Here is a 17018-nt window from a genome sequence, read left to right as displayed (position 1 = left end):
TTTATATCTTGTTATAAAACGTAGTTAACAAATAATTAATCAATTACGTATTTATTCAAATCAAGATATAATACTTAATAAAAATTACATCATTTAATTAACTCTACAATAGCACAATAAGGTACGTCTAATAACAGTTTTGTACAAACAAATTCTGTGATAAACTCACAATATGCTAAACAGTATTATTTAATAGTCTCTACTGTATATAAAAGGTTTGCAGTCATTAATATAAAGATTTAAAACAATTTGTCATATTTGCACTATTTATAAAACACGACAGGTTTATAACTTATAACTATTACTTGTCTTGAATATTTACAGCATGTTTAAGACAATTACAAAAATAAATCATTTTTAAATTGATACTTACAAACAATATTAGACCCTATTTACAAATTACACATAAATATTATAAAATATAGTTAAAATGATTAATAATGAGTCCAAACTAACTCCAAAGGATCAATTAGACGTCAGTCCTTGAAGTCAGGCTCATCGGCTCTCTTCTGGTACGTCTCTCCAAATTTACTCATATATTTCCTGATATATTCTCGAGCTTTTGACTTTACATTGTCCGTACACGTCAAATCTTCAATCCTCGCAATATGCTTCATCTCTTTCAACATTACAAAATGAGTGAGCTGAAAAAAGAAATCCAAAACAACTGTGTATTTAATAATTTGACGCATTACCTTTCTTGCCAAGTGCTTGAAATCATCGGTGTTAGTGATTTGAGCCTTCTTACAGTCCGGTTTCCTGTAAGCGTTCAGCACACTCACAACTGTCGTCGCCATATTCGACCGGAACGACTCTTTAATCTTCTTCGCAACTTCGGCAGCTTCACTATTTAAGTCCGTCATTTCCTTAATCCTCGCCTTAACCGTCGACCTCAACTTCTTCTCCCTCTTCTTTGGTTCCCCTTCTCGGGCTTGTTTCTTCGATTGCAATAAAACTTGCTCCCGCTCCCGTTTCAGCTTCTCCTTGTTGTGCTTGTATCGCTTCAAATCCTCCTTGAACTGCAGGCGATCCTCTTCAGTCCGAGGCTGTAACAAAACGATTAAATAGGGGAATCAGCAAGGATGTTAGGACACTTACACTGATGATTATCTCCTGCACAAGCCCCACGCGTCGCTTCTTAGTCGGCGGCACCTTATCCTCCTTCAGGAAGTCGAACTGCTCCTTCAACCTGATGTCGATGGACGTCAGCCCCGACTCGTCCAACTCCTGGGGAGGCTCCTCGTCCAATTGTTCCTCGCCCTCGTCGTCGGAACCTTGCACCTTCTCTTCGGGACTGAACGTCGGACTGTCGACGGCCGGTGCCGGAACGGGGGACGTCGGCGTCGTCGGTTCGGTTTTAATTGACTGCTCCATCTGCTTGCGCACCTGCAGCAGCAACTTGGTGTCGTCGATCTCGTCGTCGCTGTCGCTCCCGTCCGAACTGCCGTCCGAGCTGCCGCTACTCGATTCCGACGTCGACGTCGACACCTCGGAAGCTATGATAAATAGACAATTTATTCAACCACAAAGAATAATTAGGCTTCGGATACGTACATTCCTCCTCTTCGTCATAGTCTAATGGAGGTGGTTCCCACTGGCTCTTTCTAATGACGACGTGATAGTAGTACGGCCGGCCGTACTTGTCCTTGGCGCATCTCCACTTCGTAGGTAGCTTAGCCGGCGGTGGAATCGGACCTAAGAACTTGACGGTCCCCAGCATAGTGACCTCAACCTCCTCCGTAGGAGTCGAATATCCTTCCATCGAACACGACGCTAAAATTGTTAACAAAACATTACATTGCCCCTCAAAACTCCACAAGAATACAAACGTTGTTGGTAAGATTGTCCCGGTGAAGGTTGATACGGCAACGAGGACGGAGACTGTTGGACGGGACCCGGCGTGCCAGGGGCCTGTTGCTTCCCCTGGTAGGGCATCGGTGGTGGTCCGAGCGGCTGGATCCCGAAGGACGGATAATTGTTCGCCGACTTCGACAATTGGGGCGGCGGCACGCTCAGATCTGGCAGTGGTTGATTCAGATTCGGCTGCATGGTCGGCGGGATGTTTTGACCTGTCCAAATGTTAAGTAAATAAGACGTTCGTCGTTTCGGTGTAGTTTAATTTGTTTTTTTTTTTCTTGAATTAAAACTTACCAAAATTTATACGAATCATTCTATATATTTAAAAAGCATCAAAACTACAGAAGTCTTAATGAAACAGATAATTGTTTTTGGTCAACGAGACTACTCGATTAAGAGAAATAAACTAATTTTTTGTCCAGAACAGGAGACTTAATAATATAGAGGAAAAGAAGGCGATAAATATACTAAAGATTGATTTTCATTACATGCCCAACGAGATTATTCAATTAAAAAACTTTCATCCACAACTGAAGTCTTAATAAAACAGGTGAAGAATACATAATATATCAAAATTGATAATTGCTGTTCATTTCATGGCCTACTTGATTATTCAGTTTATTCAGTTATTAAAAAATGAATCTACTTCGATTTCATTCAAAACAGAATAAATTTTTCAAAACTAATAACTATAAATAATAATTAACATCACTTATTATTATTCAGTTAAGAAGTACATTCACTTTGTATTTGGCCAGAACAGAAAACAGAGATGAAGAGGGCGACATGTCAAAAAATAGAAATTGTTTACATTCCATGGTAAACTAAATTATTCAGTTAAGAAATAAATCTGCTCTTGTTTAAAACAAAAAACATAATAAAACAAAGAAAAAGATATAATATCAAAAATTATATTTTTAATTTTTTCTCCAAATTTCTGAAATTGTATTATTTGAAGATGACAATTGAGGATGCGCAAATTACTACAGCGCAGTCAACTATGATAAACATATTTACTGTCAAACAAGATGCTTCTTTCTATTCAAATTATTTGAACATTCAATGAAGGTTGTTTTGTTTTGAAAATTATTTTACATAATACCAGTGGCGGTTACTCAGATGAGGCAGGTGAGTCAAATACATTTTTTACGTTTTTATTCCTTAAAATAAAATATAACTTAATATTTAAACAATAGAAGGGGAATATGATGAAAAATGAATAAATAAACAAGCAATAACAGTTTTAACATTTATAAATGTGCCTCTTAGCTCCAAATCGTTTCATAAGTAAATTTTGAATATTTCTTTTCGGTTCCAACATTCGCGCATGCGCTTTAAGATTGGGCTATTGTTTCAATGGTAAGAATGCTGAGGCGTGCCTCTAACCAATGAGTTTTACTCCAAACACCGACTTAAACCAAATTTTTGAACTTTGCCTATTTTTCGGTTTCAAAAACACTGTGTGTGTGTTTGGTGGATTCAGTTGTGGATAGGTTTTTAATACTGCATCTCTTTATTGTGATATGGTGGTTTTTTAAATTAAATAAATGTGTTTTCCAGTTTAAATTACTATGGAAAAGTGTTTATTGCTAAAGAATTAAACCGTCCAATTTCTAATTTGAATATTCTAATAAATGCGAGGAAAAAAATCGTGAATTTACTATATTTTTGTATAATAAATTTAATTTTTAATACTGCATCTCTTTATTGTGATATGGTGGTTTTTTAATTAAATAAATGTGTTTTTTAGTTTAAATTACTATGGAAAAGTGCTTATTACTAAAGAATTAAACTGTCCAATTTCTAATTTGAATATTCTAATAAATACGAGAAAAAAAATCGTGGATTTACTATATTTTGGTACGATAAATTTGATTTTTTAATACTGCATCTCTTTATTGTGATATGGTGGTTTTTTAATTAAATAAATGTGTTTGCCAGATTAAATTACTATGGAAAAGTGTTTATTGCTAAAGAATTAAACCGCCCAATTTCTAATTTGAATATTCTAATAAATACATGAAAAAAAAATCATGGATTTACTATATTTTGGTACGATAAATTTGATTGGGTAATGGGGTACAGTACAGAAACGAATAAATTATTTAATTATAAAATAGGTTTTTAGGATTTGAAAAGTCTATCTTGCGGACTAAAATTTACATGACAAAAGCACTCATCATTCAAATTGTATATTGGTAATTAGACGTAAATAAAAAATATTTTTTTGTTTTTTCTGTTTTCTCCGCTTCACCAGACTTAAACCTCAGGAGCCCCCACTTCTAGGAAAAAATTCTTTAACTTTAAACAGTACCCTTTTAAAACTTTAGTTTTAAAATTCTTTTATTTTAATACTATACTGAAAAATGAACCTTATGGAATTCATAGAAAAATTCCAGTTTTATTAAAAATAACGAAACCAGTCTTTGGAACTTACCACGGAACTCATTGTCGGCAGGTATAGGTATGTTTTGCCATTGTCCCAACGACTGGTTCCACACATACTGGAACCCGCGGCTGGGATCGAAGGGCGCCGTGAACCGCGGATCGGCGCCTATCAATAGACAATTTTTCTCGTGTTCTCTCCACATCTCTCGCTGCTTCCTCCTGCGCTCCTCCTCTTTGAGCTGTTCCTGAAGCGCGAACAATTTACGCCTCTCCTGCTTCGTGATCTTGTACATCGAGAGGGCCCGATCCCGTTCGTCCAGTTTCGCACGTCTCTTCTTGTAGTCGTCCTTGTCGTATTTGTTGCCCCACCTGTCCCTCGATCTGCCGGACAGTCGATTGTCGTGTTCGGCGTTCAGCATGTACTTCTTGTTCGCCTCCCGTTCGTGCTCCTTCATCTGTTCGATACGTTCCTTCTTCGGTATCCTGAAGACCTCCTTCAGGTTGGACCACTCCTCCAGCAGTTTGGTGGCCAAACTAACGATTTCTTCTTCGCAGCTAGTTTTGTCCGCTTCGTTGTCCGGCTCATTGTCTTTGGCGGACGTGTCTTGGTCTTTGGGCGAGTTGCTGTCCGAGTCCGGCGAAGTGACGGATTTGCCGGTGGACCAGTTCTCTACAGTGCTCAACACTTTGCTGTCCTGTAACATGGTCTTGTTAGGAATGGGAAGCATGGCTAGGGTTTGCAGCAACTCTAATCGGCACTGCTCGTACTTCTTTTCGGGTCTTTGGGCATCAATCATGTAGCCGTGCATTAGTCTTAGACCATGATAGTCTAAGAACAATCTACGGCAAGGCAATTCGCCTCTTCGCAGGACCCGTAGCAATTTCGCCCTTTGGCTCATCTCTTTCGCGCGGACCATGAATCTGCTCAGTTTTAACGTGTGCGCCTGGTTCTTCAGTCCAGTTTCCACCAGTAAGTCGATGTCTTCATCCAGAGACTGAAATAATTTAGCTTTAGTACTAAGAATTTTAATTCTGAATTAGTAATATATACATCCATGTCCTCCAGTAGGTCTTTCCTAGGTTTCCGCCTGGCTGTTTTCTTTTCGCTAGCAGGACTTGTCTCCGTTTTAGAAACATCCTGCAACGATTCATTCATGGAATCGGAATGCTCATCGGGTTCTTCTAAGGATTTGTCTTTAATGTCAACACCAGTTTCCATCTTAACTGTGTCTTTTTTAGACTCTGTTTGTCCATCTTCGTCCTCCTCCTCTTCCTCGTCTTCCTCATCAGATGAATCCGGTCTTTCGCCGAGCCATCCGCGGCACAGGGCCGATTCACAGTAGCATTTCTGAGCCTCTTTGCTGTTGAAACACAAACATCAACATTCTTGAATCTCACTGTACGGACATTAACTAACCCATATCGTTGGAACCGGTAATCGAACGTGATCTCTTCGCCGGCCAAAATGGTTCTTGTGCTGAAAAATCCGATACGCAGCTCTCCATTGACGGTCCATTTTTGCGTCTCCGCATTTGGGTCGCAGGAGTGATTAATGAATCGTGAGATGTTGCCTTTCATGGTGGCATCGATGATGGCGTCGGCTCGCAAAGACATGAAGTAATAGTGGATGTTTTTGTCGACGGAGTAGTGCTCTGCACGTTTATCGAACTCGTCCGAGTCCAGTACTTCACCTACGTACTCCAAGATGAATTCACCGCTGAAATTTGATTCATATATTATTTACCTTAAGAATTTTAATATAAAACCTTGCTTGTCTGTTCTGCGTGCACTTACTATGCAATATTCGCGGCCGCCCTCAAACCTAAACCTTTCTTTTCCGTGTTGAACACCTCCACAGGTGCAAATTGCCCTTTTTGAAACCGTTTGTTAGTGCATCTGTCGCCCACTTGGCACAAATTACCGCTAATAACAAAGTCAAATTAAAATCAAATGAATTAAATCAAATCTACTCTCACCATTCGATCATGAGGAGACGATTTAGACAATCATCTCCACATCCGTACTCGTCGGCGGCGATCTCTTCTTCGGTCAAAAAGCAGTCGCAAGCCATTTTCTTCGCTTCCTTACAAGTCATCCGGTCCGTGAGATACATGTTTTCCTTCAAGTGCACAAACTGTTTGAGCCTCATCTCGACTTCTTTGTCCTGTGTCAGTTTCGGCTTCGCATTAAACAGCTTGATGTCCATTTGGACCTTGGCCACGTTGGCTTGAACGTCCTTCGACAGATTGTCGGCAGATTTCCGAGATTTGGCGAACGGCTTCTCCCTGGGCATTGGCGAAGCGACCGGCGTGCTCTTTTCAGAGTCCGTGAATCCGGAGTTGCTGTTCTCCGAGTTTTCCCCTTCATTCAAAGTTGTGTCGGATTTCGATTTAACCAGACCGTGACCTTTCGTTTTCCTCTTCAAGTGACTGATCGACTTGATACGACTCGACCGTCGGATCTCATTGTTTTCCTCATCTTCGTCGTCTTTCTTTTTGGTCGGATCCATTTCTTTTTTCTCCGCTTTCTTTTTGGTTGGCTTTTTCGGTTTGGGTTCTTTTGCTTTGGTTTCTTTCGGTGGTTTAATTTCGGATTGTGCTTTCTTCTCTTTAACAGGTTTTGCTTTGGGTTTTGGTTCTTTATTGGCAGTTTTCGTGGGTTTATCAGTTTTTTTCACTTTTGGTGCTTTTGGTTTGGGCTCCGCCTTCTTTAAGGGGGGCGTTTTTGGTGCTTTTTTCGGGGATTTTTTCTTTGGACTTGGCTTGTCCATTTTAGCGATTTCAGCTTCAAATGCGTTCTTTTCTTCCAGTACAACGGTTTCTGGTTTTTGTTCTGGAGGAATTGTTTGCGTTTCCTCCTTTACGTCATTGTCTTTTACGTCCTTTTCATTTGTTTCAGTCTTCAGATCTAATTTACCTGTAAGTCTAGCAATTGCTTTGGCAATTTTACTTGTCTCTTCTTCTATTAAACTGGTTTCTTCTTGAATTTTACTAATATCTTTTTCAAATGCTTTGGTGTCGGCGCTTTCAGGCTCCTCTTTTACTGGGGGTTCTTCAACTTGCATAACTTCTTCTTTTTCCTCAACTTTCTCCACCTTTGGTACAACTGGTTCTTTTATCAATAATTTTGCTTTTAATCCATCTTTAATTTTCTGTATTGAAATTTGATCCAATTGAGATATAAGTTGTTTTGTTTCATCTTCCACTGATTTTGGTTTAGACTCAACTTCTTTCATTGTTTCATCCTGATCTTTGTCCTCAAACTGTTGAAGCTGATATTCTATTGATTCAAAATGTTGTTTTCTTTCCTCAGTCAGTTCCACATTATCTGTATGTTCAGTTTGACACTTATTTTGAGTTTCTAAAACTTCATTTGGTTTTTCTTGAACAATACTGGCTTGTGGGGGTGGATCAATTAATATTTTTTCAGTATCAGCTGTGATCTCTCTAATACTAGCTTCCACACTATCTTCTGCTTCTAATCCTGTTTCCACCACAGTTGTAGAAGTATCATTAAGATAAGTGGAATCTTTATCTTGTATACTAGTATGAATTTCAGTTTCTTCATCTTCACATCCAAATATCTGTTCTTCTACACTCTGTATAACTTGTTCTTGAGACACACACAAACCAGCCACCTCTTCATCCTCCATGCAACTCTCTTGTGAGTTTTCTTCTTGAACTTCTTGTAAATATTCATCAACTTTTTCTGGTTCAGATTGTATAACTTCTTTATTATACTCTTCATTAATGACATTTTCTGTGTGACTTGGATCTTCAACATAATTCTGACTGCTTTCAAACACTGGTTTGTCACTGGTTTGTGAAGATCCAGATAAAAGATTGCTGTCTTCTTCAATGAATACCTCCTCCACAACATCCTCAACTGGCTCCTGAATAACAACCTCACTATTAACAAAATCTGGTTCTACATACTCTGTATCCTTGGATTCAAGCTCAACAATCTCTGTGGTTTGACAACCAGGTATACTACTTGAACTGTCATCTGTAATTACTTTCATATCAGTAACATGATCTATCACAAGTGTTTCAATAGTTGTGTTGTCTTTTGACTCAGATTCAGAGTCTTCTGATATAATAAATTGATAAGATACATTACCTTTCCTGACTAGTATTGAATTGGGATCTTCTACTGAATCACTAGGACTAGATTCTTCATCTGGCTCACTTTTGGACACACTGAATTCACTACTGTCCAATGAAGTAACATCTTCAGTCACACATTCTATAGTCACATTTTGTTGATCGACTGCCTCTAATATTATTTCACTGTTGTCTTGGCTTGATTCTTCTTCTCTGGATTTGCCTTCTGAGTCTTCCTCGTCTTCCACATCACTGTCTTGGTCACACCACTCTTCTAGTAACTCCTTAACCATTTGCTGTGCTTCTCCTGATGATGGCATAGTGAAATCTTCGGAAGAAGGCTCGTCTATTTCAATTTCTATCTCATTCCTCCTGCGTTTACCACTTTTCGACGGCTTCTTCGACTGTTTGACTCCATTCCTGGCCGATTTCCTCGTTTTCGCATTTAGCTTCGGAATATCAATGTTGACGACGCTCTGCCGTCTCGTAGAGCGTGTAGACACAGTTCCAACTACAATCGGTGTAGTTGCAGCTCGTTTCTTTGGCGGCATCTTAACAAATAGAAATTCGAGTGTAAGATAAAAATACTTTAAATAAACCCGGTTTAAGGTTATGAATGTGGGTTTATCATGATTTATGAGGTTTCCTGAATGTTTGCTAATTACTGAAAACGGATACTGACCGAAAGGGCCACCGCTCGATTCATAAGCTGCTCATATTCGCAAATAACCAAATGACATGTTTTTATTTATTTATGAAAATCGAATTCTAGGTTTTGACAATATCGCTTCGAGTAACAGCCCACAGATGGACCAAGTCTCACGCCTGGTGCTTGTTTTAATTAAGGAAGATGTGAAACAATTAAAAACATTTGTAATTTTGATGTGAAATATTGTGGTTTACTGTTCTTGTTTTTAAAAAAAGTCCTTAATTCTATGAGGCGTCAACTTAAAGTTTCTTATTTTAAAATGTGCTGTGGCATGTTTTCCGAGTCTTTCCTGACATCAATTTTTTAAACGTCAAGTTTATTATTAATTTAAAGAAGCCAATTTAATATATTCTGTTATTAAGAGAATCCACATTGTTGTTGTTGAGTTGGACAAATGCATCATTGTTTAGTGTAATTAGAGTTGCATAATTAGTTTGACTGAACGATTTCGACCAATGGGAGCCATCCACATGTTTTGGAGTTGCGTGTTTGGCAGCGAGTTGTAATCTGCTTGCCGCTGTAATAAATTAAATTCACTGTTAAAGTTAAATACTGTGATATGTGTGGTGTGTAAAATCGGGTCGAAATGCAAGCGTTCAGTTTATTGATTTTAATTTTCGTCAGTTTGGCCGGCGTTACGTTGGCGGGCAGAGACTTTTATAAAATTTTAGGAATATCGAAATCGGCCAGTTTGCATGATGTGAAGAAGGCCTATCGAAAGCTCGCCAAAGAACTGCATCCCGATAAGAACAAGGACGATCCTGAGGCGTCCCAGAAGTTCCAGGACTTGGGGGCCGCTTATGAGGTGCTGTCAGATGAGGACAAACGCAAGAAGTATGACAGGTGCGGCGAAGACTGTTTGCAGAAGGACGGTATGATGGACGGTGGTATGGATCCGTTTGCCAGTTTCTTCGGCGATTTCGGCTTCAACTTTGGCGGCAACGACAAACATGAAACACCCAAAGGGGCTGATCTGAAGATGGACATTTACGTCACTCTTGAAGATCTGTACACAGGAACTTTCATTGAAATTACAAGAAACAAGCCAGTTATGAAGGCTGCAAGTGGTACAAGAAAATGTAACTGCAGGCAGGAAATGATAACTAGAAATTTGGGGCCAGGCCGATTCCAAATGATGCAACAAACTGTGTGTGATGAATGTCCTAATGTCAAATTGGTGAATGAAGAAAGAGTTTTGGAAATGGAAGTTGAACCTGGCATGGTTGATGGACAAGAAACAAGATTTGTGGCTGAAGGTGAACCACATTTAGATGGTGATCCAGGTGATTTAATTCTGAAGATCAAAACGCAACCTCATGCAGTATTTGAAAGGAGAGGAGATGACTTATACACTAATATTACAATATCATTACAAGTAAGCAATGTCAACAAACAAGTAATTATGACAATAGAGTAATTTTTGTTTGTTTTAGGATGCTCTGACTGGCTTCTCTATGGAACTTAAGCATTTGGATGGTCACATGGTCTCTATTGTTAGGGACAAGATAACTTGGCCTGGTGCTAGAATCCGTAAGAAGGGTGAAGGCATGCCCAACTACGAAAACAATAATTTGCATGGCATCTTGTATGTTACATTTGATGTGGAATTTCCTAAACAAGAATTGTCTGAAGAACAAAAAGAAGGTAATTTTGATATTTATATATTTATACTTAAATAGTAATATATATTATTTTTTTTAGAAATCAAGAAGATTTTGAACCAAAGCTCAAATAATAAAGTCTATAATGGACTTAGGGGGTATTAATGTACACTAGTGAACTAGATAATGTTTTGTAAATATTCTGAAAAAAGACTCTCATTATAAGTTTGTATATTTATTTAAATATTTATTATTTGCCCAATTATGTAAGGAAATATGTCCAGGCACCGCCTGTAAAATTGTAAAATATCCATACTGAAAAAACAGTGTTTTTTAGCATTTTTTATTTGTGATAATTTGAATATTTGTAACCATGCACGGTTTTCTAAATGAATTTGTTTACCATGACTGTATATTAAAAATTAAAATATTTGTCGTTTTTTATTTACAAGTCGACTTGCTTAGTTAGGTATGTAGTAAGCAATTTGTTAATGACCTATTTAAAGTGATAAACAAATAATGTCAATATTTTAAAATTATGAGACTCCAGTTGTGATCACTAGAGGGCGCCGCACTCTAATAAAGCTTCCTTTGATCAAATATGACAGTAATTTTATCAACTGTCACCAGGTGGATTTGAAAGCATCAAAGTTGTTAACGGCTTTTAAATTTGAATTTGTTGAGGTTAAGGCTTTTATTGTGAAAATATGAATTGTAGGTTTTTATGTTTTTTCTTGCAATAATGATATAAATGTTGGCTCTTAATAGAATATTTTCGTAGGAACAAACAGAGCTAATCAAATTCGCATAATTTAAATTAATTTGTTGAATTATCTGACGTTTTTTCAGCCTCAGGGAGTAGCGACACTTCTAGTATGAGAGACATGTCTTTCGATGCGGAATTGCAGCAGCATGGAAAAATCAACTACAGAAACATTCAAAGCTTGCACGCCATGTCAACAGAAATTATTAAAAATATATCGCGGCAAAGTAATATCAACTAAACCATCATAATATTGTACTAATTGGACTGTTTATAGATACCAAAAGTAAAATGCAATTCAAAAAGGAAATCCCTGTGTCTGTGGAGGAATTAGAAAAACAAAAGCATGAATTAAGGATACTCATTCTTGAGAACAGGAAGTACAGAGAAAACATCTCAAAACTTCAGGGTAATATTGGTGAATTGGACAAAACTATATTAAAGAGACAGGAGGGTATGGGTTTAATTTATTTACAGTAAAGTAAATTGTAAATTTAATAATTTTTATTTAGATGAAAAAGAGATGTGCGAAAACCAAAAAGCATGGAATGAAGCTTACACAAAAGCCAAACAAACATATGAAGAAGCCTTCAACATTGGAGTTGAAATTCAGGATTACACTGATAAAAAGTGTTTTGGTATTGTTATTATTAAGCACAATGGAGGGGCCTATCCAGTTGCAATAAATTATGACAGAGAAACAAATAAAGTTACAAGTAATAATTAACATAAAATTTAATTTAGTACATTTTATAAACACTGTTGTTTCAGGTTTTGAAGCAAATTTCTTAGAGCCAAGTGTAAAGAAGGAATTGCTGGAAAAGTATGTTGATAAATGTTCATTTTCACCCTTGTTTGTACACTTAAGGAATAATATTTTAAATAAGACAAATGGATAAATTTCAGTTAGTCAGTACAAGATATCAATTTATTGGACTGACTGAAATAATGCAATTTTGTACATATGTAAAGAAAATATATTTATTTGAACGAAAGTTAAATATTTTTTTTAAACTAATATATATTTATGGATATAATACAAATAATGTTTTATTTAAACTTAATATTTGCTAGGGTTTTTGTCATGTAAATTTAGTCTGAAATATAGATTCTTCAAACCCTTTTATACCAAGTATCTTCACCACCCTTTGAAAATAAAAGACAGTCAGCAAAATAATTTATTCATTACTGTACTTCCGTTAGCCAATCAAATTTATCGTACCAAGATATAGGAAATCTGCCGTTTTATGTCCCGTATTTGTTAAAGTATTCAAATTAGGAATAATAATATAAATAAATTATTTCTTGTTGTTTATTGATTGACACAATATCATAATAAAAAAGTGCTGCAGTACTAGAAACCTTTTCACAACAGAATCTACCAGACATACACGGTTAAGTAGTTTTTGAACCTGAAAAATCGGGAACTTTGTTTGTGTTGGTATTTGGAGTTATCTCATTGGCAATAACCCAATAGAATCAATAGAAATATTTAAGATCTATTTACGAAACGAATTGTCGCGAAGAGGCACATTTAAAAGTGCCTCTGGAGAACACGCACACAAAATATTCATTGAAATTTAACATAAAACTGTTATTGCTTGCTTAATTGTTCGTTTCACAACATATTACCTTTCTATCTTTATTTAAATATTTATCTATATTCTATTTTAAACACATAAATGTATTTTTTAATATTAATGTTATGTCAATAAAATCAATTTCATAGATGAGGCACTGCTTCATCTGAATAATCGTGACTGGCCATAATTGTAATTACATGTAATATTTGGTAAAACTGTTTTTTTAATAATGAATAAAATTTAAAAATATATCTTGTGTACATAACAGTAGTATTGAATTTCTTAGATAAAGATTGAAAACTAGTTTAAAAGAAAAGGAAATTTAATACATGTTTGTTTTTATCACGCACAGTAGATTAAGGCCGAGCATTTTAAGATATAATAAGTATGAGATCGTCAGTGTAAGTTTGAAGAGCTTAGTAATGAGGAAATCAAAATACAGAATTGTAAGTACTCAAATTTCTAAATTGAACGTGCTTGAAGTACAAAATTGAACCGGATTATTTATTTTTTTAAACGCAGAACGCAATTTCCGTTCCGACAGGCATTAAAACGCAAACATTCGAATATTTCCAATTCGAAATTGGTCATATTGTAGTTCGAGGATAGGCCGCTTAGCGCCCTATTTCAAACACGGCGTTATTTATCTGTCGAAGCAGCTCGGTCACATGACCCACGCTCGCCGCCATTTCTTCGTATAAACAACGGCCGGGACGTTATCGTGTGTTTCTCGATCATTATCCGCGGTGTAATTGTGCAGTGACGATTGAAAAATGTCCGAAGTCGAAGCAGTAAACACGAATAATTCTGTGTCCGAGGAGAACGTACAGGTTGGTGGTGAATTCCGTTGTTCTAGCCGCGTTTTCGTTGCCAAACAACTTTGGGCCAATGTGCACGTAATAGAGCGGCCGCTTAGAATGTGACATAGGACGGTTAAACCCCTGCGAAGCGACGCGCGTCCGTTTCGGATGGCGTGTAACATCACAGTCTGACCGTACCGATAAATGAATACCGATTTTATTGTGAAAATCACGAAATTTACGCGAAACTACGCCTCGCAATCGTCAACAAACGCATCTGTGATGTATCATCTGCCGTTCCAGTGTCCGTGTGTCGGGCCAAAGACGGAAAATTGCTGTTAAAAATGCATTTAAAAGAATGTACGCCGTTCGACGCGTAGCTACGACGTACGTTCGGCTTCGCGGGGCCTTCTTTAAATGATCGAATATCGTACGTCACGTCGTTGAGCTCGCCGCACCGTTGTTTGTGTTTTGGAGGGAAAATTTAACTGCACCATTTCACTGGTTGTGCATTGTTTGTTATTGTGTTGTTTTTGTTTGTAGAATGATAAGGTCACCAAGGGCAAAAAGACGAAGTCTCCGAGACTTTCGACCGCCGACAGGACCAGGGAGGAGGGCGAAGCCATCGCAAAGGTTTGTTCGACCACCCCTTACACAAATCCAATTTACTAAAACATAACAAAACATTGAGTTGCTAATTGGAACGTTTATTTAGAGCTTGGGACCTGAGGTGGAGGGCAGACGCCGGACGCGTTCGGCAGCCAAAGGAGTAGCAGCGACGCCGCCGCCACCCGCAAAGAAAGAACGAAAGAGCACGAGCGGGACAAGAGGTAAGCCACCGGTACCGGGTCCAATTGGATGCCAATCTAACACAAACAAATTTGTTAGGTGGGAGAGGCAGACCGAAGAAGGGCGTGGAGGAGACAGACTCGCAAGACGAGACTAAGGATGAGACCACGACGGTGACGACGGAGGCCGAGGAACCAGCCAAAAATAACGACGAGGCGAAGAGCGAGACGGACGCGACGGAGAGCAATTCACACGAGGAGAAAGAGGAGCCGGCCAACAACAACGCGGAGGCCGCCAAAGAGCCGGAGGCGACCGAGAACGGTGCCAAAGAGGACAGTGTCGACGAACCCGCCGCCGCCGCCGCCGACGAGGCGGACAAAAAGGAGGAGACCGCCAAGAGCAACGCGGAGGAGACGGCAAGTCCCGCGACAGCCGACACCCCCGCCGAGTAAATTATTATCTGCGTTTGAATTTTTTTATAAAGTAGGTTAATAAACAATTAAAGAAAAATTTTGTAACTGAGAGAGTTATTTGAAAGAACCTGTTGTAATAATTTATTTGTATAATCATTTTTTTTATTGCGTTGTACAATATGCAATTTCACGATAATCACTGTAACTGGTTCCATTATGTGTAGGTTTAGTTATAGAGGCCATTTTTTTGTATATTTTTGACTAGTGGTGGTTATCCGGAAAATGCGATTTTATTTACAAAGTAATATTTAAGCAGATAATGTAGGAAAGTACATATGTACGTATGTACCTGAATCTCCATCTCGTGGATTTTTTTATCATCACCTACACTTCTCTTATATCAATATGTGAAGGATTTTATTTAAACATTCTATCATTCTAATTTCGAATCATCACATGCAACTCAACCATCTCATTTATATAACTCATGACTTATTTGTATTTTTATAGAATTGTAGTAATATATTGTTTTCTGATTAAAATAAAACTTATCTGTTTTGATTTTATATTTATGTATCTAAACTGTATCGGTTTAATAAGAAATAAATTCACATTAGACAATTTACCAGATTTTTAGTTTAATGATTGAACCCAGTTATGCATATTAGTTTTCCTAGTTTTGAATTAAAATCCTCACAAATTGTTCATTGTCTTGTAATGTGTAAATATGCGAGTATTGTAAATATGTTTTTCAAAAATAAGCCAAAAATTATCTATATTTATTAGTAGATTGGACTGGTGTGATTGTTGATTTTTACTGGATATTCAAAATCTGACAAATAAGTATTTTTTATATAAATATGAAATTATAACAAACAACTGCCGAAAAAAAAACTATTTGATAAACATACAAAACACTATAAAATTCACTTTTTTCTAACAAAACTAGGCACAACATGTAATATCATTAACACACTAGGAATTAGACGTAAATTAGAAATGTAAATGATCGTAGATTTCTCGTGAATATTTAGGCAACTTATACAGATTGCGTACTTAGTATTTAATGTACTTTTCTATGTTTTGTAATATAGGAATGCTTTTGTGGTTATATGAATAAGTTCATTTTTAGTTTTATGTAATGTGTTAATATAATTTGTATTATTTTTAGTTTATATGTGTATGACTGATTATTACTTAATAAAATGTGTTTATATGATTCAATTTGTAATTTTAATTCGATTTCAATGTTTCATTAAAAGCTTTTTTATTAATTCGTATTAAATATTGAAATCTTGAACGTGTTTTATTTGCCTTTACCAATTTAAATAAATTTGAATGTTTTTTTTTGGTATGATAAATAAGAATTAAAGGCCATTTTAAGGTCGATATCCATAATTTTAGTGTTGCATGCTTTACAAATTTTGATAACCCTTTGATTATATTAAAACTGGCGAATTCACCATTTTTTATAACATTTAATTGAAAGCTTTTTTCTTCAGTGTTAAATCCTGAAGTTCTGTGGACATTTTAAGATACTTTTTCCTTTGCCATTTTATATAAATATGAACGTTTTGTTTTTAGTATGGCAAATAAAATATAAAAGGTAATTTTAAGGTCTTAAATTTTATTGTTTCAAGGCTAAATTTCTATAGACCCCTTGATAATAATAAAACTGGCGAAGTCACCATTTTTATAACATGTTTAATTGAAAGTCTTTATTATTCAGTGTTAAATATTGAAATTTTGAACTTCTGTGGTCACTTTAAGATATATTTTCCTTTGCTACTTTGGAGAAATTTGGATACTTTGTTTTTGGTTTGTCAAATAAAAAATAAAAGGCAATTTTAAGGTCCAAATTTTAGTATTTGAATGCTTTACAAATTTTGATAACTCTTTGATTATAATAAATCTTGCGCATCTACCACTTCTGCAACATCTTAAAATACAAAATTGGCAATTTGGAAGTTCATTCTTAAAATCAATTGTTAAATAACAATTAATTCTTAAGA

At 36.6% G+C, this 17018-nt stretch overlaps 4 protein-coding genes across 4 annotated transcripts; 3 read left to right on the top strand and 1 right to left on the bottom strand.

The window, feature by feature from the left end:
- Positions 1-32: 32 nt before the first annotated feature.
- LOC109601740 (probable histone-lysine N-methyltransferase CG1716) lies at positions 33-9087 on the bottom strand. Its single transcript, XM_049966955.1, has 12 exons — positions 9031-9087; positions 8365-8899; positions 6222-8250; positions 6040-6168; positions 5663-5962; positions 5297-5606; positions 4295-5240; positions 1830-2069; positions 1555-1773; positions 1099-1496; positions 696-1046; positions 33-644 (listed from the first exon to the last, which is right to left on the bottom strand). Exons 1-12 carry the CDS (start codon positions 9052-9054, stop codon positions 477-479), a joined length of 5649 nt encoding a protein of 1882 aa, XP_049822912.1. The 5' UTR covers positions 9055-9087; the 3' UTR covers positions 33-476.
- Positions 9088-9499: 412 nt separating this feature from the next.
- On the top strand, positions 9500-11090 carry LOC109601744 (dnaJ homolog shv). Its single transcript, XM_020018016.2, has 3 exons — positions 9500-10432; positions 10491-10701; positions 10759-11090. The coding sequence occupies exons 1-3, from the start codon at positions 9644-9646 to the stop codon at positions 10821-10823; spliced, it is 1065 nt and encodes a 354-aa protein (XP_019873575.1). The 5' UTR covers positions 9500-9643; the 3' UTR covers positions 10824-11090.
- A 198-nt stretch (positions 11091-11288) lies between these two features.
- LOC109601747 (uncharacterized) lies at positions 11289-12406 on the top strand. Its single transcript, XM_020018018.2, has 5 exons — positions 11289-11372; positions 11508-11648; positions 11699-11875; positions 11934-12137; positions 12193-12406. The coding sequence occupies exons 1-5, from the start codon at positions 11366-11368 to the stop codon at positions 12318-12320; spliced, it is 657 nt and encodes a 218-aa protein (XP_019873577.1). The 5' UTR covers positions 11289-11365; the 3' UTR covers positions 12321-12406.
- A 1262-nt stretch (positions 12407-13668) lies between these two features.
- LOC109601742 (cytochrome c1-like) lies at positions 13669-15629 on the top strand. The gene is made up of 4 exons (XM_049966509.1): positions 13669-13834; positions 14348-14437; positions 14520-14634; positions 14693-15629. Exons 1-4 carry the CDS (start codon positions 13778-13780, stop codon positions 15043-15045), a joined length of 615 nt encoding a protein of 204 aa, XP_049822466.1. The 5' UTR covers positions 13669-13777; the 3' UTR covers positions 15046-15629.
- Positions 15630-17018: the final 1389 nt, after the last annotated feature.

Source organism: Aethina tumida, chromosome 4, assembly GCF_024364675.1.
Source record: "Aethina tumida isolate Nest 87 chromosome 4, icAetTumi1.1, whole genome shotgun sequence".
In the NCBI taxonomy this organism is placed as follows: Eukaryota; Metazoa; Arthropoda; class Insecta; order Coleoptera; family Nitidulidae; genus Aethina; species Aethina tumida.
Note: the sequence above shows the minus strand (reverse complement) of the source record. Positions and strands in the feature narration are given on the sequence as shown.

Bases quoted from the DNA above. Each gene is read 5' to 3' on its own strand.
- LOC109601740 (XM_049966955.1), bottom strand. From the start codon at position 9,054: ATGAATCGAGCGGTGGCCCTTTCG. The intron at 5,963-6,039 runs GTAAGTGCACGC...ATCAAATTTCAG, and splicing joins GCGGCCGCGAATATTGCATA to CGGTGAATTCATCTTGGAGT. The intron at 1,497-1,554 runs GTACGTATCCGA...TATTTATCATAG, and splicing joins CTATGACGAAGAGGAGGAAT to CTTCCGAGGTGTCGACGTCG.
- LOC109601744 (XM_020018016.2), top strand. From the start codon at position 9,644: ATGCAAGCGTTCAGTTTATTGATTTTAATTTTCGTCAGTTTGGCCGGC. The intron at 10,433-10,490 runs GTAAGCAATGTC...TGTTTGTTTTAG, and splicing joins ATATTACAATATCATTACAA to GATGCTCTGACTGGCTTCTC. The intron at 10,702-10,758 runs GTAATTTTGATA...TATTTTTTTTAG, and splicing joins GTCTGAAGAACAAAAAGAAG to AAATCAAGAAGATTTTGAAC.
- LOC109601747 (XM_020018018.2), top strand. The intron at 11,649-11,698 runs GTAATATCAACT...GACTGTTTATAG, and splicing joins TAAAAATATATCGCGGCAAA to ATACCAAAAGTAAAATGCAA. The intron at 11,876-11,933 runs GTATGGGTTTAA...ATTTTTATTTAG, and splicing joins TATATTAAAGAGACAGGAGG to ATGAAAAAGAGATGTGCGAA.
- LOC109601742 (XM_049966509.1), top strand. From the start codon at position 13,778: ATGTCCGAAGTCGAAGCAGTAAACACGAATAATTCTGTGTCCGAGGAG. The intron at 14,438-14,519 runs GTTTGTTCGACC...ACGTTTATTTAG, and splicing joins AGGGCGAAGCCATCGCAAAG to AGCTTGGGACCTGAGGTGGA. The intron at 14,635-14,692 runs GTAAGCCACCGG...CAAATTTGTTAG, and splicing joins GAGCACGAGCGGGACAAGAG to GTGGGAGAGGCAGACCGAAG.